Source organism: Arvicanthis niloticus, chromosome 22 (genome assembly GCF_011762505.2).
Source record: "Arvicanthis niloticus isolate mArvNil1 chromosome 22, mArvNil1.pat.X, whole genome shotgun sequence".
Lineage (NCBI taxonomy): Eukaryota > Metazoa > Chordata > Mammalia > Rodentia > Muridae > Arvicanthis > Arvicanthis niloticus.
In genome coordinates, this window is record NC_133429.1 from 17,172,112 (window position 1) to 17,195,002 (window position 22,891).

The 22,891-nt window shown below is 44.1% G+C and overlaps 1 protein-coding gene across 2 annotated transcripts; it reads right to left on the minus strand.

Moving 5' to 3' along the window:
• Positions 1-7,856: 7,856 nt before the first annotated feature.
• Positions 7,857-22,762, minus strand: Amdhd1 (amidohydrolase domain containing 1). Of its 2 annotated transcripts, XM_076920011.1 has the most exons (10): positions 22,487-22,601; positions 20,911-21,029; positions 20,079-20,185; positions 19,468-19,532; positions 17,103-17,380; positions 15,262-15,487; positions 10,704-10,828; positions 10,297-10,390; positions 9,290-9,450; positions 7,857-8,151 (listed from the first exon to the last, which is right to left on the minus strand). In XM_076920011.1, exons 2-10 carry the CDS (start codon positions 20,973-20,975, stop codon positions 8,064-8,066), a joined length of 1,209 nt encoding a protein of 402 aa, XP_076776126.1. In that variant the 5' UTR covers positions 20,976-21,029; positions 22,487-22,601; the 3' UTR covers positions 7,857-8,063. The 2 variants fall into 2 exon arrangements, with proteins under 2 accessions (XP_076776126.1, XP_076776125.1); XM_076920010.1 differs by lacking the exon at positions 20,911-21,029 and having other exon boundaries at positions 22,487-22,762.
• Between the last annotated feature and the right edge of the window lie 129 nt (positions 22,763-22,891).

Consider the following 22,891-nt stretch of genomic DNA (forward strand, 5'->3'; position numbering starts at 1 on the left):
TTTGTGAACTTTTCAAAGAAAAAAATTGTCTTGGGAAATTCTCTACTTGGCCGATTGTGCTATACCATAATCTGACAAATATGTTTCAAGTCGGAATTTGTTCTTAAATCTCTCCTTCTGAGTCACAGGAAAGAGTCTTGAGCAAGAGGAGCTGGTTCAGGGGCTGCATAAACATGAGGATCCAAACTGAGTTCAGATCTCCAGCATCATGGTAGAAAAGCCAGGTGTGGTGCTGGACACCTAAGATCCAGAGCTGGGAGACAGAGACAGAAGGCTCCTGGGGGGCTCTTGGGGGCTCCCAGCTCAGCCAGTCTAGCAAAATGATGAATTCCAGATTCAGGTGCAAACAAACAAACAGAAAAAAATGATGTGGGCATTGATAGAAGACATTTTAACATCTACCTCTGACTCTACACGTGCCCATGTGAGCAAGTGCACCTGCACACATACACATTGTCTGTCTGTCTGTCTGTCTATCTATCTATCTATCTATCTATCTATCATCTATCTATCATCCATCCAACCATCTGTCTGTCTATCTATCTACCTATCTATCATCTATCTATCATCCATCCAACCATCTGTCTGTCTATCTATCTATCATCTATCTATCATCTATCTATCTATCTATCTATCTATCTATCTATCTATCTATCTATCTATCATCCATCCATCCATCCATCTATCATCTATCTATTATCTATTTATTTATCTATCTATCATCTATCTATCATCCATCCAACCATCTGTCTGTCTATCTATCTACCTATCTATCATCTATCTATCATCCATCCAACCATCTGTCTGTCTATTTATCTATCTATCTATCTATCATCTATCTATCTATCTATCTATCTATCATCCATCCATCCATCCATCTATCATCTATCTATTATCTATTTATTTATCTGGCTCTACCTACTATTTATCTGTCACACACACAGTATCAATCAATCTCTCTCTCACACACACACAAAGAGAAAGAGAGAGAGAGAGACAGAGACAGAGACAGAGAAAGATGTGGGAGAGAATATTGAGCAGACCTGAAGCCATTATCTACGGAGGTTATTTGTGTCCTAGTAACTACAGGGGAGCCACCCCTCTGAGAATGAAAAGGCATTCGGGGATGAATATAATGATTGCCCTGTCTCAGGCATGCCTCTCATATTTCTCAGATCACTATACATATCTCCCAAACACTTGGTGATGTGCTCAAGTTGAAGCCTGAAGTTAGTCCTGTCATTTTCCACAGCTTAGTACTGGGCTCACGTATTTGTAGCAACTTTACTAAGCAGCCTCCCATTGCACAGATGGGGCATTTGAAGTTGGGGGTGGGGGCCAACCCACTGCCTGCAGCAGGTAATCATTAAAATGAGCTTTGTTGACACAGGTTAGACCGGGCCCTAGGATGTGTTGCCCAATCTCTGTTTCTTCCCGCAAGCAGATAAAGGACTTCCTGGGGAGGCTTTGTGTAATTGGTCAGAAGGGTCCTATGACCTCTTTGGCATCCCGAGGCTAAGATTGGTGACTTTGCACCCATCACTGTAAACATGTACAAAGCACTGCATGTGCACGAGTCCAAAAGTGTGGATAGAAACACTGCAGCTGGTTAACAGCACACTAGCCAGTACCTGGAGCTGGCCACAGACTACAGGGACCCAAGATGCATGCCCCAGGGACAAGCTTAACTGCAGGTTATTCTTAGTGTTTACTTTTGCTGAATGTAAACACACACACACACACACACACACACACACACACATCCTTATGTATTCTTGTACCTAAATGGGCAATGACTCCAGCACATGCTGGCTCCCACTTCTGCTTTGGAAGTGCTAGCCCCTGTCCAGCCCTGCCTTCCTTTGACAGATTCTATCCCTCAGGTTTGTACACAGCTCTGGTAGTTCAAGAGTATATGATCATGGGGGGGGGGGGGGGGGCGGGGAGCAAACTGTGTCAATGGCTTGCTACGTTGTGTTCTTTGATTTGAGGAGAAATGGAACCTAGGGTCTTGTGTGTGTTGAGCTCACGCCTGCTCTCCGACACTGAGCTCCACTCCTGCCTCCTGTTTGTATTTATTCTGATCAAAGTTTAACACCTCATATTTGCTTTTCTGCTGCCCTGAGAAGACATTCCAGCAAAAGCAGGAATGGAGGAAAGGCTTCTTTGGCTTACACTCCCATGGGCCATCCACCACAGCGGGCAGTCAGGGCAGCAATCTGTAGAAACATTGTCTCCTGGCTGTTGACTGGGTCACCGGCTAATTTTCATATACAGCCCAGGCCCATCTTTCTAGAGTCCGATGCCACCCATAGTGGGTTGGGCCTTCCCACACCAATTAGCAATCAAGATAATCTTTCGGCAAACATGGCCACAGGCCAATCTGATCTGGTAAGTCCTACAATTGAAGTGTCCCAGTTGACTTGGGGTTGAGTGAGGTTGTCAAGGGAAGCTATTAAGACACACCTCTTTCTCTTTAGAGAAAGCCTTTTCCAAGTGTCCGAAAGATCCAGTCAGAAAAGGTTAACAGGTCTTAGACCATTGGCTAAGTCCAGTGCTGTTCCTTGCCATGGAGTGGTAGAGAACGAGCTGACATATCAAGGTTCCCTTCTCCAGGGCGCTGGCTTAGGCTTCTTAGGGCGTCAGGAGAAGGTGAGTCCTCAGGCAAACATGAGGACCTCCAAAACTTCTGTTGGTACATTTGCTGATTCCCTGGTGACCAACACAAGCCTCTCGGCAAGCCGGAGACTGAGACCTGTTGCCGTTATCAAATAATCTACCCAATTTATAAAACCCAATAAACAGTTAAAAAGAGATACTTTCCACATTATATCATACGTGTGTTTACTTTTGGGTCTGTCATTATAATATTTTTATTAGACATTATGGGAGTGTAAATGGTGGTCCTCAATCTGTGGGTCATGATCCCTTTTCCACAGGGGCTGCATAAGACCATTGAGAAACACATATTCACAAGTCTAAATAGTAGCAACATTACAGTAATGAAGTAGCAACAAGAATAATTTTATGGTTGGGGGGTCACCACAACATGAGGAACTGGATTAAAGAATTTGCATGGCGTTAGGAAGGTTGGGAACCGCTGTCATAAACAACTGATCAAAAAAAAAAAAAAAAAAACCAACAAAAATAAGCAATTGATCATTTTGCCCTTTTTGATTAGCTTTGTTAAAGCTACTATTGTATTAGACATGAACACTGAAAACAAACAAAAGCAGAGAGCGTTCACTGGGCTTGGAGGTAGACATGCTTAGTATAGACGTTCGCATGGATGGCTCTGTCCTTTCTGCTGCTGCTTAGTTCACCAAAGGCCTAGTATGGAACAGAGCTAAAAGACACAAAGGAATGTATCAACAACTTTCAAGAAAGCACTTTATCTCCGGAGAGCTAGGGAAGTCATCTTTCTCTCCTGCTTGACCTGAGTGAGGACATACAGATCTGGGCCTGTTGACTGACAGCCAGACCCAGGGCTGGATGGTGGAGCAGAGGCAGGAAGGGATCTGGGTCATTACAAGGCAGAGTTGTTGATACCAAAGGGGACTTGCCCTGCTTCTGAATTTCTAATGGTGAGCTGAAAAAGCTGCTTTGTCATTCCTTTTTCTTTTCTCCCTCTCTTCCCTCCCTCCCTCCCTCCCTCCCTCCCTCCCTCCTTCCCTCTCTGCCTCCCTCCCTCCCTCCCTCCCTCCCTCCCTCCCTCCCTCCCTCCCTCCCTCCTTTGGGATTGAATTTAGGATCTCATACATTCAGGCAAGTGCTCTACCACTGAACTATATATCCCCAATTGTCTTCTTAGTTTTTCATTTTGAGATTTTTACCTAGGGAGGGATGAGCTAGGGCACTGGTTTGGTACAGACAGGCATTAAGACATTATGCAATAATCAGGCAATTATGTCCTTTGATAACACCATGCACAGCAGGAGAAGCTGGGGTAGGAAATAAAACCACAGAACAAAGGGAACGCTTCACTCGTATAGACTTAATCGGGGAGAAGTCTCAGAGTCTAGTATCTCAGACAAGTCCAGGATAGGATCCTTCTACAGGGGCAGTATCCATGATCTGATCAGGACAGGGACCAGATTGGTCTTGAACATACTCTGTAGGCTAAGCAAGCCTTGAACTCATGATCCTCCTGTCTCAATTTCCCAAGTAACTGGATAACAAGCTTGTACCACCAGGCCTGACTTCTCCTTACTTTTAAATTTTACATACTTTTTTTTTTTTTAATTTTACACGTTGAGTGTTTTGTCTACATGTACGTCTGTCCACCATGTACCATGCCTGGTGCTTGTAATGGCCAGAAGAGTATATCAGATCCCCTTACTGATGGTTGTCCTTGGAAGAACAGCCAGCACTCTTAACCATGGAGCCATCTCTGCAACACACACACACACACACACACACACCTTGTAAAGTTATATTCAATCGTGTTTTTGATGCCTGTCATGAGTATCATGACACCTAACACAGTGTGTGGGATGACCCATGGTATCAACTGGCCACTACAATCTGGTATTCAAGGACTTTCACTCTAGTTGAGGACATACTGTGATAACTACTGTACCAAACAAGTACAATATTACTAGGCCATCAGGAAGGCCTGAGGGAGGTGGGTGGATCGGCCTTTGCTGGTGGGAGTCAGAGAAGGGAGAAAAAGAAGAAATTCAAGGAAATTAGAAAGATATTCATGTCAGGAAATCATTCCTGTGGTTTCCTATCTGGCAATTTCTTTAAAAAAAAAAAATGTTATTTGGCATGAGTTGGAACTCAGCAGTTAAGACTTGGTGGATGAATTTCTAAACAAGTGATAACCAAGATCAACCTGAGTCTTTGCCCTTGACAACTTACAGCCCAGGCAAGTAGCCAGGTTAGAAAACAAATGATCGACATGTGTAGAAACACCATGGGGTAGTAATGCGAAGAACCAATCAGAAAGCAGGTCATGGAGAGCATAATTCATGCTAACTGCACAGCTGGGGGAGGGTGGGCTTTGGGTTGAGGTGGGGGTAGGGGAGGGGTCTCTGAGCCCCTGAGAGTGTCTAAGTAAGGCCAGACTTGCACAGGGTAGTTTCTACCACAAGGATTCTTAGGTTACTCCTGCCCGTGGTAGCTTCTATAAAACCAACCAAAAAACATACAGCTTCATATTTTAAGACTCTAAAATTTAGAGTAATTTCCCATCAGTAAAAAAAGAGCTCTTGTTAAGATGTCTAACATGATAAAGTTTTCTCCATCTTGTCTCACCTGAAGCTATCATTAGTTTCTATCTGCTTCCCTGAAAAGCACCACAGTAAAGCACCCAACCCTGTTCTAGAAACTTGAGGTTGAAATGCTCAGCTAACTTCATGGTCTTGGCTTCTGTATAACTGCTTGCTTGCTTCCCCCTGCCACTGCCAACCAAAAACCTCCCCTTAATATACTGGTAATACATTAGAAGCGGCCCTGTGGGACATGTTCCTCACTAGGCAGAGGTTTGCTGGCTGAATACAGATGTTCAGTTCAGACTTTGACTGTGTAGAGTGGTCTCTGGGTTTTTAACCCCACAACAGAGGCTGACATTGCCTCATAATTCAACTGCTTCTTCTTAGACCAAGAGTTGGACATTTCAGTTTCTGATAAAAACTAATCCAAATACGAAATTAGTGTGTTTATCAGTGAGTTGTTCTTTTGAGGAAGGAAGACTTTAAGGTTGTCTGGCATTGCCTTTACTTTCTAATGGCCATTTTGGCCTTAATAGGATCATAAATTCTCCAAAGGCAATGCCCAGCTTAGAATTAGAACTTCAGACAGAAAGAGTGCTACTTCTGCAGTTAAAAAAACAATCACAGTGATGAGAGCTGTCATGTGTGTCTTCCGCCCTCCCCCACCTCCTGAACATATTAGCTTGCCCATCCTGGTACCTGGTCCACACATTCTCATCTCAGAAGGATGACACTGCCTCCCAAAGGGCAAAACTTCTTGACAGGCAACTTTTTGGCAGCCAAAGAGATGAAACTGAGTTGAACTAAGATGGCCCATAGACCTGAGTTCCTTTTCCCTCTCCTTTCTGATTTTTTTATTTTATTTGTCTATGTTTGATACAGGGTCTCAACAAGTGGCCCAAGCTACCAGCCTGGGACTCCTTCTACCTCCACCTCCCCAGTGCTCGAATTTCAGGTGTCTATCACCAGCCCGGTTTATATGTGGTAGAGGGTTGTCTTTGAAAGGGACTAAGGCACTTGGCAGTGGTGACGCACACCTTTGATCTCAGCACTTAGGAGGCAGAGGCAGGTGGGTCTCTATGAGTTTGAGGCTAGCCTTGTCTACAGAGCAAGTGTCAGGACAGAGAAATCCTATCTCAAAAAGCCAAAACAAAACAAACGAGAGAGAGACAGAGAAAGACAGAGAGAGACAGAGACACACAGAGAGACAGAGAGAGACACAGAGAGAGACAGAGACAGAGAGACAGATAGAGAGAAAGACAGAGAGACAGAGACAGAAGGCATTTCTCTTGGGACTGGGAATAGTCCTTCAAAGGCCTGGATTTGACTCCACTTACACTATCTGTCTTCTGTGTGGGGATGTGGTTGCTCTCTTACCCACCACTCCCTCCATTGCAATCTGTCTTGAGTTGACACAACACCAGGGATTGGAGCAATGGCTTCCTAGAGCTCGAGCCATGCTGTTTGGAACTTGACCAGACACAACTGTGAGTTAAATAAACTTCTTCACTCCACAAGTAGCATTGCCTCTGGTATTGCAGCAGCAAAACCCAATTAGTGCAGACTCTTGACTTTATACTGAATCCAACAACACCTCATACTTCTGGCCCTGCCAGCCTGAATTTGATGACTGTTTGGCAGCTAACATTTATCTGTGAAGTCGCTAATTGGTATTATGATGGCAAAGATCAATGAAATATAAGTTTTCAAGTGGATGTGGCTTTAGAAATACCAGTTTATATAAATAGTCACTCACTCTGCAAATAATTTTGTGACCTGTTCTTTGAACATTTCAAAAATTCCGTAGACACACCCGCTGAACCACTTCCGGGGTTGTGATACAAAAAAAATAAAAATTTAATATAAAGATTTCATTTTTTTTTTTTTTTTTTTTTTTTTTTTTTTTGGTTTTTTGAGACAGGGTTTCTCTGTATAGCCCTGGCTGTCCTGGAACTCACTCTGTAAACCAGGCTGGCCTCGAACTCAGAAATCCGCCTGCCTCTGCCTCCCAAGTGCTGGGATTAAAGGCATGTGCCACCACTGCCCGGCAAAGATTTCCTTTTTAATGCAACCTCATTGACATACACTAAAACATGTCCGTAGAGGAGAGTTTCCATATCTGTGCAAGATATCAAGTCTTGAACTCTGTGGTAAAGCTTTATATCAAGGGCTGACAAGATGTTAAAAATGGAAAGAGATCTCAACCCTAGAAGGCCCTGACTGGCTAGAATGCATCTCAAGAGACAAACCATGGTGGGATGAGAAGACTCTGTCTGCTTCTTAGGTAACGGTACCATTGGCCTTATTAGGGCATAGCATTTGCAGAAACAAAACAGACCTCTCAGGCCAAGTTTGTTGCTCCCACAAAGGAATTTCTGAGGTATCTCTGCATATTCATCTCAGAATATCTGCAGCCAATCTTTGAAAAACAACTCTACATTTCATCACGGGAGGTTTGCCTGTTTACACATCCAGGTACGCATACATGTTCAAGTCAAACAGGTCGATCCCTTGGGGTTTCGGGTGAATAGTGAAGCACTGACACAGGATTAGGCTTAAGTGACAGTTCTGGCATGTCACCGGAGGGCTTTAACTTACATGGAGTTATTTGATACAAAGTATCGAATCTTTCCTTGCAGATCATTTTTTAAAATATATTTTTATCTTATTACATTTATTTATGCGAAGGCAAGGAGGGGTCTGGCAAACAGCAGGTGAGTATGTGGAGGTCAGAGGGTAACTCTTCGGCATTCTTTCCTTTTACCACGTGAGCCCCAGGATCGAACTCAGGCCATTGGGTTTGGTGACAGACTTGTCGCACTGAGACGTATCATTGGTCCAGATCTATCACTTTTTATAGATGACTTTTCCTTTAACTATAACATAATCAATTAATTCATGATGCGCTCCAAACTGGTAAATCAAATGCTCCCATCTAGAAAGAAATCAAATAGTTGTTTCAGTGCACGTAAATCAGTAGCATCACCGTGTCAGTTAATATTAACTTGAATTCTCTCTCTCTCTCTCTCTCTGGCTCTGTCTCTCTCTCTCTCTCTCTCTCTGTGTGTGTGTGTGTGTGTGTGTGTGTGTGTGTGTGTACATCCATGATTATGAGTACATGTGTGGGGTATGCCTGCTCACCTGTGTAGGTGCATGCGGAGGTCAGTCCTCCACATCGGTGTTTTCCTGATCACTACCCACCTCATTTTTCTTAAGGTAGCTCTGTAACTGAACCTGGTGTCCCTCTATTTGACTAGACTGGCAGGTCAGCAAACCCTAGGGATTCCCCCGTCTCTGTTTCCCCAGTGCTCAGAGCACGGATCCATCTTGCCAAGCCTGGTTTTTACATGGGCATTGGTGCTCAACTTCAGGTCCCTGTGTTTGTGCAGCAAGCATTCTATGAGCTGAGCCAGTTCTCCATCCCCTGAACCTTTAAAACCGGATCCATGAGTAGCGCATGTGCATTATCATTCATGAGAGGACGTGCAGCTTCTATAAAGACTGAGATAATGGAGTCGCTCTCCGGCCGTTGAACCTGGAGTCCAGGGGCTATTACGGGCTCATGGGGGTCAAACGTACAGCACATTTAGATTTAGACCCTAGGACCAAGCTTGAGGCATTGGAGGCCCAGGTCATAGCAGACCACCAGTGAGTATTAAGAACTCAGGAATAGAAGGGCTGAGTAGGTGCTTTGAGAGTCCTTTGAGTCCATGAGTGAGAGAATGAATAAACCAGAGCCAGGTGATAAATAGAGCTGTAAACAGGCAAGAGGTCAGGAGGCAAGCATAAAATCAAACACACAGGCCCAGGGACGAGTCCCAAGTCCAGGAAAACAGCAGGAATTGGAGGCTCATGAAAAAGGCAGGGCAGATAAAGGGATGCAAAGACAGTGTAGATCTCAAGGGAGACTTTCTGGTTGGAAAGGGGTAAAGATAGGGGGGCCGAGTGGTGTGGAGTCTACACAGCGCCTGGTACTTACTAATTACAAGAAGGGATCTAAAACCTGTCTACATGGCATTAAATAAGACAGCTAAGAGTTGCTATGGTTACCAGTAGCTTGGGAGGACACACACCTGGATGCGTTGATGATGATGGCATCCCCCTGCTTGCCAGCTTCCAAAGATCCATGGGTGTGAGATTTTCCCAGTGCATAAGCCGCGTTGATGGTGGCAGCGGCCAAGGCCTCGGGCATGGACAGTCTCATGTTCACACAGGCCAAGTGCATGACCATCGGCTAAGGCAAGGAGAGAAAGCATTGAAGAATGACAGAGTAGCAACTACTAATTAGGGAGCCTCTCCACACAGCACAAGCAAAGACAATTAAGTGTGTTTGGAAGGGATAGCTCAGGAATAGTTTGTGTGCAGATGCAAAAGGTCCCAGATTTTACTCTACTTCCCATCCAAAAAAAAGGTATAATATATAATACATATATAATGCATATATAATAATGTGTATATCATATGTAATATATTATATGCTATATAATATATTGATTATATTACATATTATATTCTGTATGGGTATATATAGATATTTGTAATGTATTACTTATACATATATAATATACTACATTATATTTAATTACATTATATACTGTACACATATAGGTAATATATATATATATATATATATATATATATAAATTGCTATTAGAAGATGCAATTTACACATAAGTTTCTTAAACTTTGGGGGAAATTCCTTTATTATTTAATAATACTGTGAGTTTAATATTAGTTTTTTAAGACCTTGTGCTGTGTGAGAAGCTTGTCTCCACCCTTATTCACTAAAGTCTCACTGAATTTCTGTTATGCCCCAGAAAAGGAAAATGGCTTATTACAAACCCTTAGGTCTCGAAGGTGTATCAGAAGATAATTCAAATCAAGATTTATCTCTTCAGAACTAGATGATTTGTGTGTGCAGAAAAATTCAATTATACCACTGACTAAACCCTTTTCCTCTTTCTTCTCAAGGAAATATTTTTATATTTTTAAATACATTTTCACAGCTGTTAAAAAATTCAAACATTTATATGATCCATAGTTTCCACTCTGTTCAGAAAAATATCTGAAAAGTAATTACCATGGAAAAGCAGTATGCATTGGGGTTGAAATCGCTGCCCAGAGCAACTATGACTCCCTCATCTAACATCTTCCTGGCGCGAGGCTGCCTCAGCCTAAAGGGTGGGGAAGAAAGGTGTCAGTCTCCAGGTGGGACTTTTACAGAATGGATGCAGGGAAGAAGGGAACATTCATGTTCTAGAAGAGGAGAGAAAGCTCCAGGGTTAGTGGTGGAGTGGAGGAGGGCATTAGCATCACCCGACATGTGATGGGTTTGTTGGTTGCACGTTTAGGCCACTCTTGCCACATCTCTTGGCATCTAAGTTTCTGCCATCAGCATTCTCAGGAGTTTTTTGGAACAATGCACCTCCGAAGTCTGTGTCCTCACAACCTGTACTCGAAGGCATTGTGTCAGGGTAAGGTTCTTACCTCAGCATGTAGGCCGTGGTGGGCAGAAGGACAGCAGAACACCGAGCCGCAGCCATGGCAGCGATGCCTTCATCGCTGACTTCCTCCAGGTGGCTGATGGCCTGTGCCCCTAGCTCAGCCCCAAGCTAGCAGGATGGGCAGAGAGGGAAAGGTTTGACATATAACAATTCAATAAAATACTATGACACTGCTTCCCCTGCCCTGAGCTCTCAAAGAGATATAGGGTTTTTCACAGACAAACCATTTGAAGATTAACATGTAGGAGGTAAAAGTTAGTCTTTAAGTGGAGTGTGGTGGATCACATCTGTAATCCAAGCGCTTGGAAGACTGAGGCGGGATAATTGGCAGCACAGGCTGGCTACATAGTGAATTCCAGGCCATCCAGAGAACTATATAGAGACCTTTTTTCAAAACAAGTGAACAATAAATGAATCTTAAGCACAATTGATATTTTCTGAAACAATTTTGTGACTCTCAGGGATCAGAATAAAAATATGGGACTAATATCAGTAATACAATCAAGTTACTCTAGAAGTCATAGAAACACAACAAAGATGGGTGTCTCAGAATGCCATCCACTCTGGGTTTTAAAAAAATAATCAGTTAAAAAGAACGTAAAATGATTTGAGGCGTCAACTTAAAAGTGGCTTTTCTCCAGCAGAAACATCGGGACTTGATTGTCAGCAGACAGCTTGTAGAAACATTTCATAGTGACCGCGGAAGCTTTACAGTGGGCTTCTTCTCAGCTTTCTCTGTCTCATATTTCAGTCCTCTCTGAATGCATTTTACACATGCACACACAATTCCCAAGCTGAAGACTAGCATGTTAAACAACCCAAGAGAAAGAATACAGACTGTCATTTGCTGAGAGGCTGGCAAGTCCTAACCAGAGGAAGTGCTAACCCCCTGTTGTTAGTACTCAAGATATCTGGAATGGAGGATCTGGGAGGTCTGCTGGTCCACCCGGAATCTCCTTAGGGTACATTTCTCTCTGACTTTGGAATCAGCCTGCTTTCCAAATCTGATTTGCTTATTAGGGGTATTGGGTTCTCTCAGTTTTATTTTCTAGTTGCTTTCTCTGATCAATAATCATTCACTGGCCATACAGATCACATTCATGCAACAGTCTGCAAATCTTTGCTTGCGGAAATCTATCTATACCCCAGGCACTGTACTGACCTCCAGGGATAGGGAGTTCTGAGTGCTGGGTGCAAGTTTATCCAGTAGGGAAAAGCCAGGGCGAAGTCACAATACAATCTTAAAGAGACTTGGGTTGGGGTCTTAGAGGAGGAGCAGCTACTGTGAGCCATGGATGAGAGTATGAGCCAGGAAAACAGCAGGTTCGGGAGAACAGGGTGTTAAAGGTAGACTGCTGTGCTTGGTTTGTGATAGAGAGGCCAAGGAGATGAGAAGATACAGAGAGAGAAGGAGAGAAATAAGGCAGGCCCAGATCCGGGCACCCATGTACAGAGGCCAGAATCTACTATCCTAAGAACAAAATTCTAAGCCTTGTCTCAGTTAGGGTTACTGTTGCTGCCATGAAACACTACAACTTAAAAGCAAGCTGGGGGTGGGAGGGTTTTTGGTTTTCACTTCTGTATCACTCACTGTTCATCATCAAAGGAAGCCAGGACAGGAACTCAAGAAAGGCAAGAACTGATGCAGAGACCATGGAGAGGTGTTGCTTACAGGCTTTCTCTCCATAGCTTGCTCGGCCTGCTTTCTTTTAGACCGCTGGACCACCTGCCAGGAGTGGCTCCACCCACAATGGGCTGGGCCCTGCCTCACTGATTACTAATTAAGAACATGCATTATGACCAAATCTTATGGAGGCACTTTCTCAACTGAGGCTCCCCCCTTTTAGATGACTCTAGCCTGTGTCATGATGGCATAAAAGCAGCCATCACATATGACCCCTAGTCAATTTGACACACATACGACTGTTAAGATCACACATTAGTCTAAGCATTTCAATATAAACGTTCTAATTTTTAAAAGTCCCACAGTCTTTTAAAGATTCAAACCTTTAAAGCCTGTAAGAGGGGAGGAACGGACTGCCTCGGGGAATGGGTTGGAGATTGTGCCTTTCCCCCAGCCTGCCAGCCTGCCAACCTGAGCAGGCCAGAAAGCTGTTTACCACAAGAGACCAAACAATAGGACATGAGATATATTGCATGAGATATATAGGCCTTGACGCCCTACAGTCTGTTACAAGAGCTAAGAAGAATGGACCGCCTGCTGAGCTTGCCTTGACACCTTCGGGCTGTTGTCTTCTTACCCAGCCCCTGGGCTGAACTGAAAAGAGATTCTGGGGGGGTGGGGCTTACCCCTTTATATGTGAAAGCAAAATATTAAACTTCAGGCCTTGATCAGAATATTTTGTCTTGTCCCCACGTTTCTCTTGCCCTCCATTCCTGTTCATTCCCAGGCTGCTGGTGGCTACAGGAGATATTAACAAGGAGGCAAGACTGAAGGAAAGAGAGCAGGGGATGGTTTGAGCCACAAGGTGGTATGAGTGACAGGGATGCAGGGGTACTTGGGAATGGAACTGAGCAGGCATAGTGATTGGCTGGCATAGTGGTTGAAAGGAAGGGGTGATTCAAACTGATGCCCGAGTCTTTGACTTGGCTAACAGACAACAGATGATGGTGTTCACTGAGGTGTGAAACACAGGTCAAGGTTTGAAAGTGGCAGTAAGACAGCAAGCCTGAAATTTGAGACGCAGGTGGAACATTTGCAAATGTTTGAGTCTCAAGGGTGGTTGTTCTATTCAGATCTAGGCTTACAGGAAAGATACCTAGACTCAGCTGGGCATGATGGTACATCTTTAATCCTGGCACTTGGGAGGCAGAAGCAGGTGGATCTCTAGGAGTTTGAGGCCAGCCTGGTCTACAGAGGGAGTTCCAGGCCAGCCAGGTCGATTCTTCATTACCTTTGTCACTGTTGGATTCTCAGCCTGGCCCACTGTTGAAAGTTGAATAAATGAATCTGGGCAGCCTGCACAATCACGCAAGCCATCCCGGGGTTCCATGTACAGCACACCATTGACCTGGTTGCTGCCATAGACGGTCCTAAAAGCTGCAAGTGAGCTGGCAGCACTGTGCTAGTGTGGCTGGCTCTGGGGAGTGTGACAGTTGGTCCTCAGTTCTTTGCTTTTTACTGTTGTCATGAAGACCATGACCAAAAGCAACTGGGGAAGGAAAGGGTTTATCATCTTAGATGGTCACAGTCCATCATCAAGGGAAATCAGGGCAGGAACTCAAAGCAGGAACCTGGAGGTGCAAAGTGAAGCAGAGGCCGTGGAGGAGTGCTTCTCATTGGCTTGCTCCTGTTGCTTGCTCAGCCTGTTTTTCTGTACCATCCAGTACCATCTGCCCAGGGGTCGAATTGTCCCCTGTATACGGGAACCTCCCACAGCAATCAGTAATCAAGGAAATGCCCTATAGACTTGCCTCCATGTCAGTGTTATGGAGGCCTTTGTCACATGAGGTTCCTTTCTCCTGGATGACTCTAGTTTGTATCAAATTGGCAAAAAAAAATTAGATCACATGGATTCTTTCTTCTCTATGGCTATCACCGGGAAAGGAAATAAAAGAAATAATTAGGCTGGGGAATAATTATAATAATTATGCCTGCATAGCATGTGCAGGGCAACAGCCACCTTAGAACACAATGACAAACAGAAATAGGTCGTGTGTATGAATGTTTGTGTCCAAGCCTGTGTATAGGCATGAATGTATACGTGTCTGTGCGGATCCTTTGGTGTGTATACATGTGTCCCTTCTGTGTTTGTAACTCTATGAGTAGGTCTATGGGTGTTTGTATATATCTGTGACTATGTGTATGTCTTATATGCATGTCTGTCTCTCTGTATGTGTGTAAGTTTCTCTCTGTGTGTGTCTGTTGTGAATGTGTGTAAATATGTTTGTCTGTCTCAGTCTATCTATCTCTCAGTCTCTGTCTGTCTCTCTGTCTCTCTGTCTTTCTCTCTGTCTCTCTGTCTCTGTCTCTCTGTCTCTCTCTCTCTCTCTCTCTCTCTCTCGTTTCTCTCTCTCTCTCTCTCTGTGTGTGTGTAGGTAAGAAGACAGTCTCAAGTATCTATCTGTCCTTCCTTCCTCATTCTCTTCCTTTCTTCCTCCCTCTATCTATCCCTCCCTTCTTCTCTCCCTCTCTCTTTTTTCCCTTCCTTTCCTTCCCTTTCTTTCCTCCTTTTTTTCTTTTCACAGGGTCTTTTTCACAGGTTTAAAACCCACCAAGTACTAGCCTAGAGCCTCAAGAGATCCGCTAATCTCTATCCATCCAGGGCCAGGATTATAATCACACACAACCAAGCCTACACTGCTTTACATGGGTCCTGGGGAATCACACTTGGGTCTTTGTACTTCCAATGCCATGTTATAGTGAGTCATCCCCCAGTTCCTTAAGAAAGTTTCTAGGCCCAGCCAGACCAGAAACTTCTCGCTGTCTGCCTTTTCAGAAGGGTACTCCTAACTCTGAACAAACGAATCACCTTCCTGCAGCACAAAGTGTGCAGGAAAGAGCCCACGGTCAGCCATACCTCGGCAGCCTTCATTGGGTGGAGTTCATCCCCATGGAAGTTGATCTGTAATCCCAACTTTTTTCCACTTTCCAGAATCTTTCTAGTAGTATCCAGGTCAAAGACACCCTTCTCACAGAACACATCTATGTTGTCGACATGTAGTTCCCCCTTCTTGATGAGTTCCTTCAGCCTTGGCAGGTGGTGACTGATGATGTCCTCAGCAGCTTCCAGGGCAGTTTTCCCTCTAATGGAAGAAGATGAGATTACCATGGACAGATTCCTTATAGATGTGATACTGACATATTTTAATGGGTATATTCTTTTATGTGTGTGATATGTAATGCATTACTTAATAATATACTTATTATGCACACTGTATATACATTTAAGTATATATATATATATATATATAGTTTAATAAAGGAAGGATAATAAATGGTATAAGTGAATGAGCTTCGGCTTCAGAAAGAGAGAGAAAGAGTCTAGAAAAGAAGTCGGAGCATTTGGCAGCTGTGCGGAGCCCACACAGCAGGAGACTTCCGTTCCAGGATCTTCTTAGACACAACAGAGATGCAAACTGCTCAGGTTCAAACTAAGCTGTGTGGCCTTTGGGATGCCAACAAGGCTGCATCTCTGTATCAAGGACACTTAGAGGACACCCTGACCTCAGCTGTCACATTGTCCTTTGCTTCTTCTCTATTTGAAAGTTTTCCTGGGAGCAGATCAGAGAGAAGTAAGTGAATATCAACATTAACCCTTATGTTCCTATACAACACAGAGGCAACGTAGTGATTAACATCACAGTGTATTCTTTTAAATGGCTCCAAAGCAGTTTTGAAGACTTTTCCCCACAGGAAGCAGTAAGTGGAGTCATGCATGTGTGTGTGTCAGTGTGGTTCAGCCATTCACAATGTGTACACCTTTCTAAACATCTTACATATAGTAAATATACACAATTTAAAATTAACAAATAAATAAAGCATATTTAAAAGTTCATAAAGTAAAAAATGTGAATGATGGAAATGATTTAAGTTCAGGTATTGTTTTTAACATAAGTCTATGTCAGCTCTATGCTCCTTCCATTCATCAGGCTGAAGACTGAGCAAAGAGTTTGGAGACACCTGCTCTCGGGACGTTTCAGGTCTGGACCCGTGGTCTTTCCAGTCCAGAAGTTCCAGGACAGAAAGGAACTGCACAGCTAGGCTGTAAGTGCATGAGAAAACAGAGTTGTCTTCATAAAGTATCACAAATTCTTTAGGTAAGTGAAAAGGCAAAGACAAAGGCAGAGACAGAAAGAAGGGAGAGAGGGAGAAAGAGAGGGAGAGAGAGACAGAGGGAGGAAGGGAGAGAGGGAGGGAAGGGGAGAAGGAGGAGGAAGAAGTTTAAGAAAAAAATTGTGCTAATAAAATGAAAATATTTGCTCTTGAGTAAACAGATTAACGAAAACCCTTCTGGAGACCACACAATTTGATCTCAGAGGAAATAACTTGTAATTTTTACAATAGTTTATACTAATTATTTGGGGAATTTATTTGAACGGGAAATTATTTGAACTGGTAGCTGTAATTTGTACGGACTCACAAGGGGTCATTCTTTATAGTAATAAATAGAAGCTCGGGGATATTTCCTCCCTTTTCATTCTTAAAAGACTAGGAGAACTGATGAGGCTGTTGGAACCCTTTCCTAAAACCACCTGGGCATCAGGCCCGGTCTTTAGAAACAGAGCATCCTTCCGGAAACTTCTCTCGATGGTCTTCCGGGCAAGAGCGGAAGTGCTAGAGAGCCTCCACCATCCAGAGGACACAGCCCTGGTTGTTCCCAATGCCCGAGTGACAGCTGGACCCCAGCAGGAGGATTACTTGGGTACTGAGTGAGCCCCACAGTAAGTGGCAGAGAGGGTGAGGTGCAGCTCCCGCCGGGCGCGCTCGATTACACGCAGCATCTTGAGCTCTGTCTCCAGGTTGAGGCCGTATCCGCTCTTGCACTCCACCAGCGTGGTGCCGGTCCGCATCATGCACTGCAGCCGCTGCTGGAAGGAGCAGAACAGGTCCTCCTCCGAGGCTTGGCGAGTGTGCTCCACCGTGAAGTTGATCCCTCCTCCAGCCTGGTGAATGTCCATGTACGAGGCCCCTGCCAACTGAATGCATGGCTCACTCAGGGAGGTTACAGGCAGGTCTATGGAACCTACCCCCAGGGGTGACAGTAGAAGATGATGAAGGGGTTCGGCAGTTAAGAGCAGGTGCGGCTGTTGCAGAGGACTGGGGTTCGGTTCCCAGGGTACACATGGCAGCTCACAACCACCTGTAACTCCAGCTGCAGGGGAATCAATATCTCTCTCTCAGAGATGGGGGGGCAGGAGAAATATTAAGAAATAGATCGATATTTAGTAATATTAAAATATTAATATTAATATTAATAAATATTTATTAATAAATATTAATAAATATTCATATTTGACATTATTAAATATATTGTTGAATATATTAATATTAATTATTAAATATATTAATATTAGATTGATTAAATTATTAAATATATTAATATGAATATAAATGTTAATATTAATATTAAATGAAATATTAAGAAATATTAAGAAATAAAAGTAAAATCAATGTTACAAGATGGTTAAGAAGCAGCTAAGCATTGTGCAAGCCTGTCATGCCAGCATTCAGGAAGTGGAGGCAGGAGCATCAGGTCAAGGCCGACTTCAGTTATGTAGGGAATTACAGGCCAGCCTGGGCTACATGAGACCCTGTTTCAATTAATCAATGAAATTAGTTTAGTAAGCAATAGGGCACAGGCACCAATAGCCAGATCAGAAAAGAAGACACACAGTCCCTTAAAGACAGCCCCCCCCCCAGATGTGCAGAAGGGAATCCCCAAAGGTACTTGAGAGGCAGAGATGGGGCCATGTGGTGGGTGGGCAAACGGGCATCTGAAAGCAGTAACAAGTAACACTCAGATATAGGAGCATTTCAATGTTTTAACAGTGAAGGCAGGCCCAGTGCATAACCAGCCGAGCCTCAGCTCCTTCTATGTCCCTTGGCCTGTTTGAGAAAACCAAGCTTTAGAGGGTTTCCAGAACCCAAAAGCAAGTACTCAGCTGTCTACTGACCAAGGGCAGACTCCATGTCATTTGGGCACAGAGTTTGGAGCCTAATTTCTGTCACTCAGGCAAATAGTTTCTTTCTACAACCCCTGTAATGACTAGTCACCTGGACAGTAAGGAAGTGTGACCCAGACAAAACATGCAAGCCTTTGGGCTAGCTTTGGCCTGGCCCTGCCACCCTTGGCTCGCCTACCCACTCCATCACCTGTATGCTAACAGCATTTAGACCACAGTCTCTGAGGTGCCTTTTAGCTCTGAAATTCATTGTAATAATAAAATTGTCTTTAAAAGCACTTCTGACTTGCAGAAGAAGACACATGATAGCTGAAAAATGGGATTCTCACCCTGTTTTCCAAAATAATATAATGTCACTTCTTAACAACGTGACAACGGCTTCACTTAGGAGCTGGTTACAGCTCCTGTCACTGATACATTTTATGTTATTCTCAAGTCTTATATTTCTAAGGAGACTAATGTAAGACACTTCCATTTTTTTTGCGGATGAATTTTGAAAAATAGATTGCTAAACCAAAAATAATGGAACAATCTATTTTTCAAAATTCATCTGCAGTGAACAGTGATTCTCAAACTATTTCTTGAAACTCATTCAAAAGCTACTTGTTCGAAATCACCAATAAGGATTTAGAATACAGAAAGGGAGCAGAAATCTGCCAGCCGGTTGTGAACTCTGTTCTGAAAAAAAGGGAAATTCTATCGTTGAAAATCTTCAATACATCTTTTCTTTTTTCTTTTTTTTAATTTTGGTTTTTCGAGACAGGGTTTCTCTGTATAGTCCTGGAACTCACTCTGTAGACCAGGCTGGCCTCGAACTCAGAAATTCGCCTGCCTCTGCCTCCCAAGTGCTGGGATTAAAGGCGTGTGCCACCACCGCCTGGAAATACATCTTTTCTTAAACTGGTCGCTTGCTCTATACATACATCATATAAAGATTTGGGCGCAGTTTCTACTAAGTTTGACGGTCAGTTGTGTTCTTTATTAAGGCAAGTAAAGATAACAGTTAAAAAGGTGTGCAGCGTAGGCTGACCGCTTATACAGTCACTAGAAGAGACATCCTGTTTGTGCTTTATTTACTTGCTGCCCTCTGTTCCAGTTACCTTCATTGCGAACTCATGGACTCTTTCACCTGCCCACACTGGATGTGTATGTGCGTCCACCAAACCTGCAACCAAAGGTAAGAAACAGAAAAGGTGCTTAGACCGTGCCTGACCGTTCGTTCGGTATCACACAGCTCTGAACGCAGGGTGGTAGCCTCCCAGCTTGGAGGAGGGCAAGAGGGCAAGACTCCGTGAGGTTCCCTCTATTTGGCCGATCTAGAAAGTTCTAATAGAGGAGAGTAACCCAACACAAGACAAATGTCCCTTAGAGATATCCAGCTCCCATGTTCAGTAACTATGCTAACTCAAAAAAACCGTGAAGCCAGAGTGGCAAGACTACTGAGTGAGGGAAACTGAGGATAATATCACCAAGGAATAGAAAACACACTGCTACTTTGAGAAGGAATCCTAAGGAAGGTACAATCGTGTTACAAGGATTCAACATAAAATCACACTGGCAAAGCAGAGTTTCCACGGATGGAGCCACATGTATTTTTGAACACAGTGGTTAAGATTCTTTTGAAAACAAACCGACTGTTGTCCTCCTCTTTACTATCCCAGAGCCACGGTTAAAACTGTTTTCAGAGTTTTATGAGAAAGAACATCAGTACCTGGCAAGACGCATTTCCCAGAGCAATCAATCCTTTCTTCAAAAGTTTCTCCGAAAAACTGTCTCTGGATGACGTCAGCGGGGCCGACAGCTTTTATAAGCCCATCGCTGAGGGAAATAAGAAATAGTGACTACGTTTGGGGAGATTTTTCTTTTTCTTTCTTCTTCTTTTTTTAATCTGATAAATGATTTAAATATGGTTTGGATGCCCTGGTGTTAGCCAACATTTGTTCATATCCTCCCTCCTTCCTTCCCTCCCTCCCTCCCTCCTTCCCTCCCTCCCTGCCCCTCCTCTCTGCCTGGGCTTTTAGGAAAGAGATAGTGGCCACAAAAAGCGAAATCATGTGTAGAAGAGATTGATTGCTACTTTTCCTCTAAGATCAGAGTTTAACTTTCCCACAGTCCTAGCTCCTGAGATTATGCCTCAAACACAGGACCATTCAGAGGAAAGACTACATTTCCCAGACTCCGGTTAGTCACTGCTGCCCATCACTTGGGACTTGACTCTGAAATGCCCTCCAGAGAGGTCATTCCTGTGTTGAAAGTGTGATCTCCAATGTAGCAGTGTTCTGAAGCAGGGCTCTGGAAAAGCAAACGGAGCAGAAGGCTCTGGCCTCACCCGTGAATTACTCTACTGATGGCTTCATAAGTTGCTGGGGTATTTGGGAGATGGTGGAATTTAGGACATGGGACCTGGCTGAAGGGAGCGAAACTCTACCTTCTCCCTGGTTCCTTTCTTTCTCTGTGTCTCTGCTTCCTGGTCACCATGGGATAAGTGTCTTCCATCTCCTGTGCCCCATCCCACCACCAGAACATTTGGCCCCAACACAAACCTCAGAGCAATGGAGCTGGCACAGTGAAACCCACTAGATCTTTCCTTTGTCCGTGTCTCAGGCATTTTGTCACAGTAATGGAAAGCTCACATGACTTGGGGGTGGGGACATTTAGAGGACTGCAAATTCAGGGAGAGAACAATAAACTAAATTTTAATTTTTTTTAAAAAAAAATTGTATTCTGATTTTTGGCTCCCAATAGCTTTTATCTGGCTGAGTTCAATAAAATGCCCACTTTGCAGTCAATCCCGTGGTGGGAAGGACCAGCCAGGTTAGAAGCTGATCTGTGAATGCAGATCAAACACAAAGCCCTCGCTAAAGGATTCCCTGCTTTGGAATCTTTTCCTCTTCTATCAGAGGTGTGTCCCGGCTGGCATGGAGCTGAATTAACCAGGAGCCACAGGGCAAAGGGTTCTGCAGGGAACCGACAGTTGAAGCACACTACTTCATGGGTGCTTTTGGACTTTAAATGAGTTGAGGCCTAAGACAGAGATCTCCGACTGCCTCTGCCTGTGTAGGATGACTCTGAGAGCATGAATGTGCCCTTCTGAACCCCATTAACCACACAGCTGTTCACCTAAGAATGTGGGCTGTCATTCAGTGGTGGGCTTTAGAGTCAGGTTTGAACAAAGCACACATCCAATAACATAATTACTCAAGGAAACTAGAAACCATCTTCCAAAGGTGTTAGGTGCTTGGTCCTTTAGTAGCCATTAACCATTCTTTATGGAATGACGGGGTTTCACTAAGTGGGAAAAAGAATAATTTATAAAATAATGCACATTTGTTCCTTCTCTTTAAAAGCTGTGGTGGAGGCACATTTTTATTTACTTCAGAAAACAACCCATAAGCAAAGCACCTGCGTGTTGACATCAGTTCCCTGATGCAGGGTTTGAGTGATTTTGTGGGTCAGCTGGGGGTTTAAGACATGGTCTCACTTGGCTGCCCTGGAATTATGTAGATCAAGCTAGCTTTGAACAGCTTATCCCTGCCTCCAGAGTGCTGCTATCAAAGACATGGCCACTCTGCACGGCTACATAGTGTACACTGCAGGTACTTTGGGGGTGAGAGGAAAGATGTGATGTTAGTGTTATTTAAAAGAAGTTTTTAAGTGGGGCATAGCAGCACATGTCTTTAACCTTTCACAGGAGGCCAGCTTGGTCTGAGTCCAGGACAGCCAGGGCCACACAGAGAAACCCTGTCTTTAAAAATATTTTCTTTTTAGTCTTTGGGGGTTTTTGTTTGTTTGTTTGTTTTGCTTTGGTTTTATTGGGGTTTTTTTTGTTGTTGTTGTTCTTGTTTTGTTTTGAGACAGGAGCTCACATGCAAACTCTACATACAGTCAAGGATGGCCTTAGACCTCACCTTCTGCCTTTTGAGTATTGGGACCATTAGACCTGGATCAATATCCGGGATTTTAGGGAGAAAAGGAGTCTACAGAAACTTCCAGAAGCAGTAAAGCAAACCCACCAGTCAGTAGTACTTTAGAAGCTATAACGGGTTCTAAAGGTTGTTGGAGAAATGGCTTCTAGCTCCGGAACCCCATCCAGCCTGTCCCCAGTTACTGGCTACTCACGTGCCCACCACCAGGCTGGCGCCCTCCAGCACCGCCAGGCTGCGCAGCGCAGACCCGGTCAGGAAGCGCTCGCCGTGAGCGCACACCAGAACCACTTGCTGTGCGTTCTCCAGCAGGAGGCGATGGCTGCTTCGGGAGCTGCTCGTCATGGTTGTCCTAGCCGCTGGCAGCTCTGGAGAACTGGAGAGCCTGGGAGCTGGGGCTCCCGGGAGGGGCGGGGCTGGGCAGCTGGCTAGCAGCGGGTGACCAAGACTGGAGCAGTGCCAACCAGAACGGCTGGGATAAAATTGGAATAAATTTTATTGTGGACGCCAGTCTTTTCAGGTCTCCTTTTCAAAAGGTTTTGAGTAAAGGAGGTGAGGATTACATCACCCCCTCCCCAGCCCGTAACTTTTGGATTAAAAA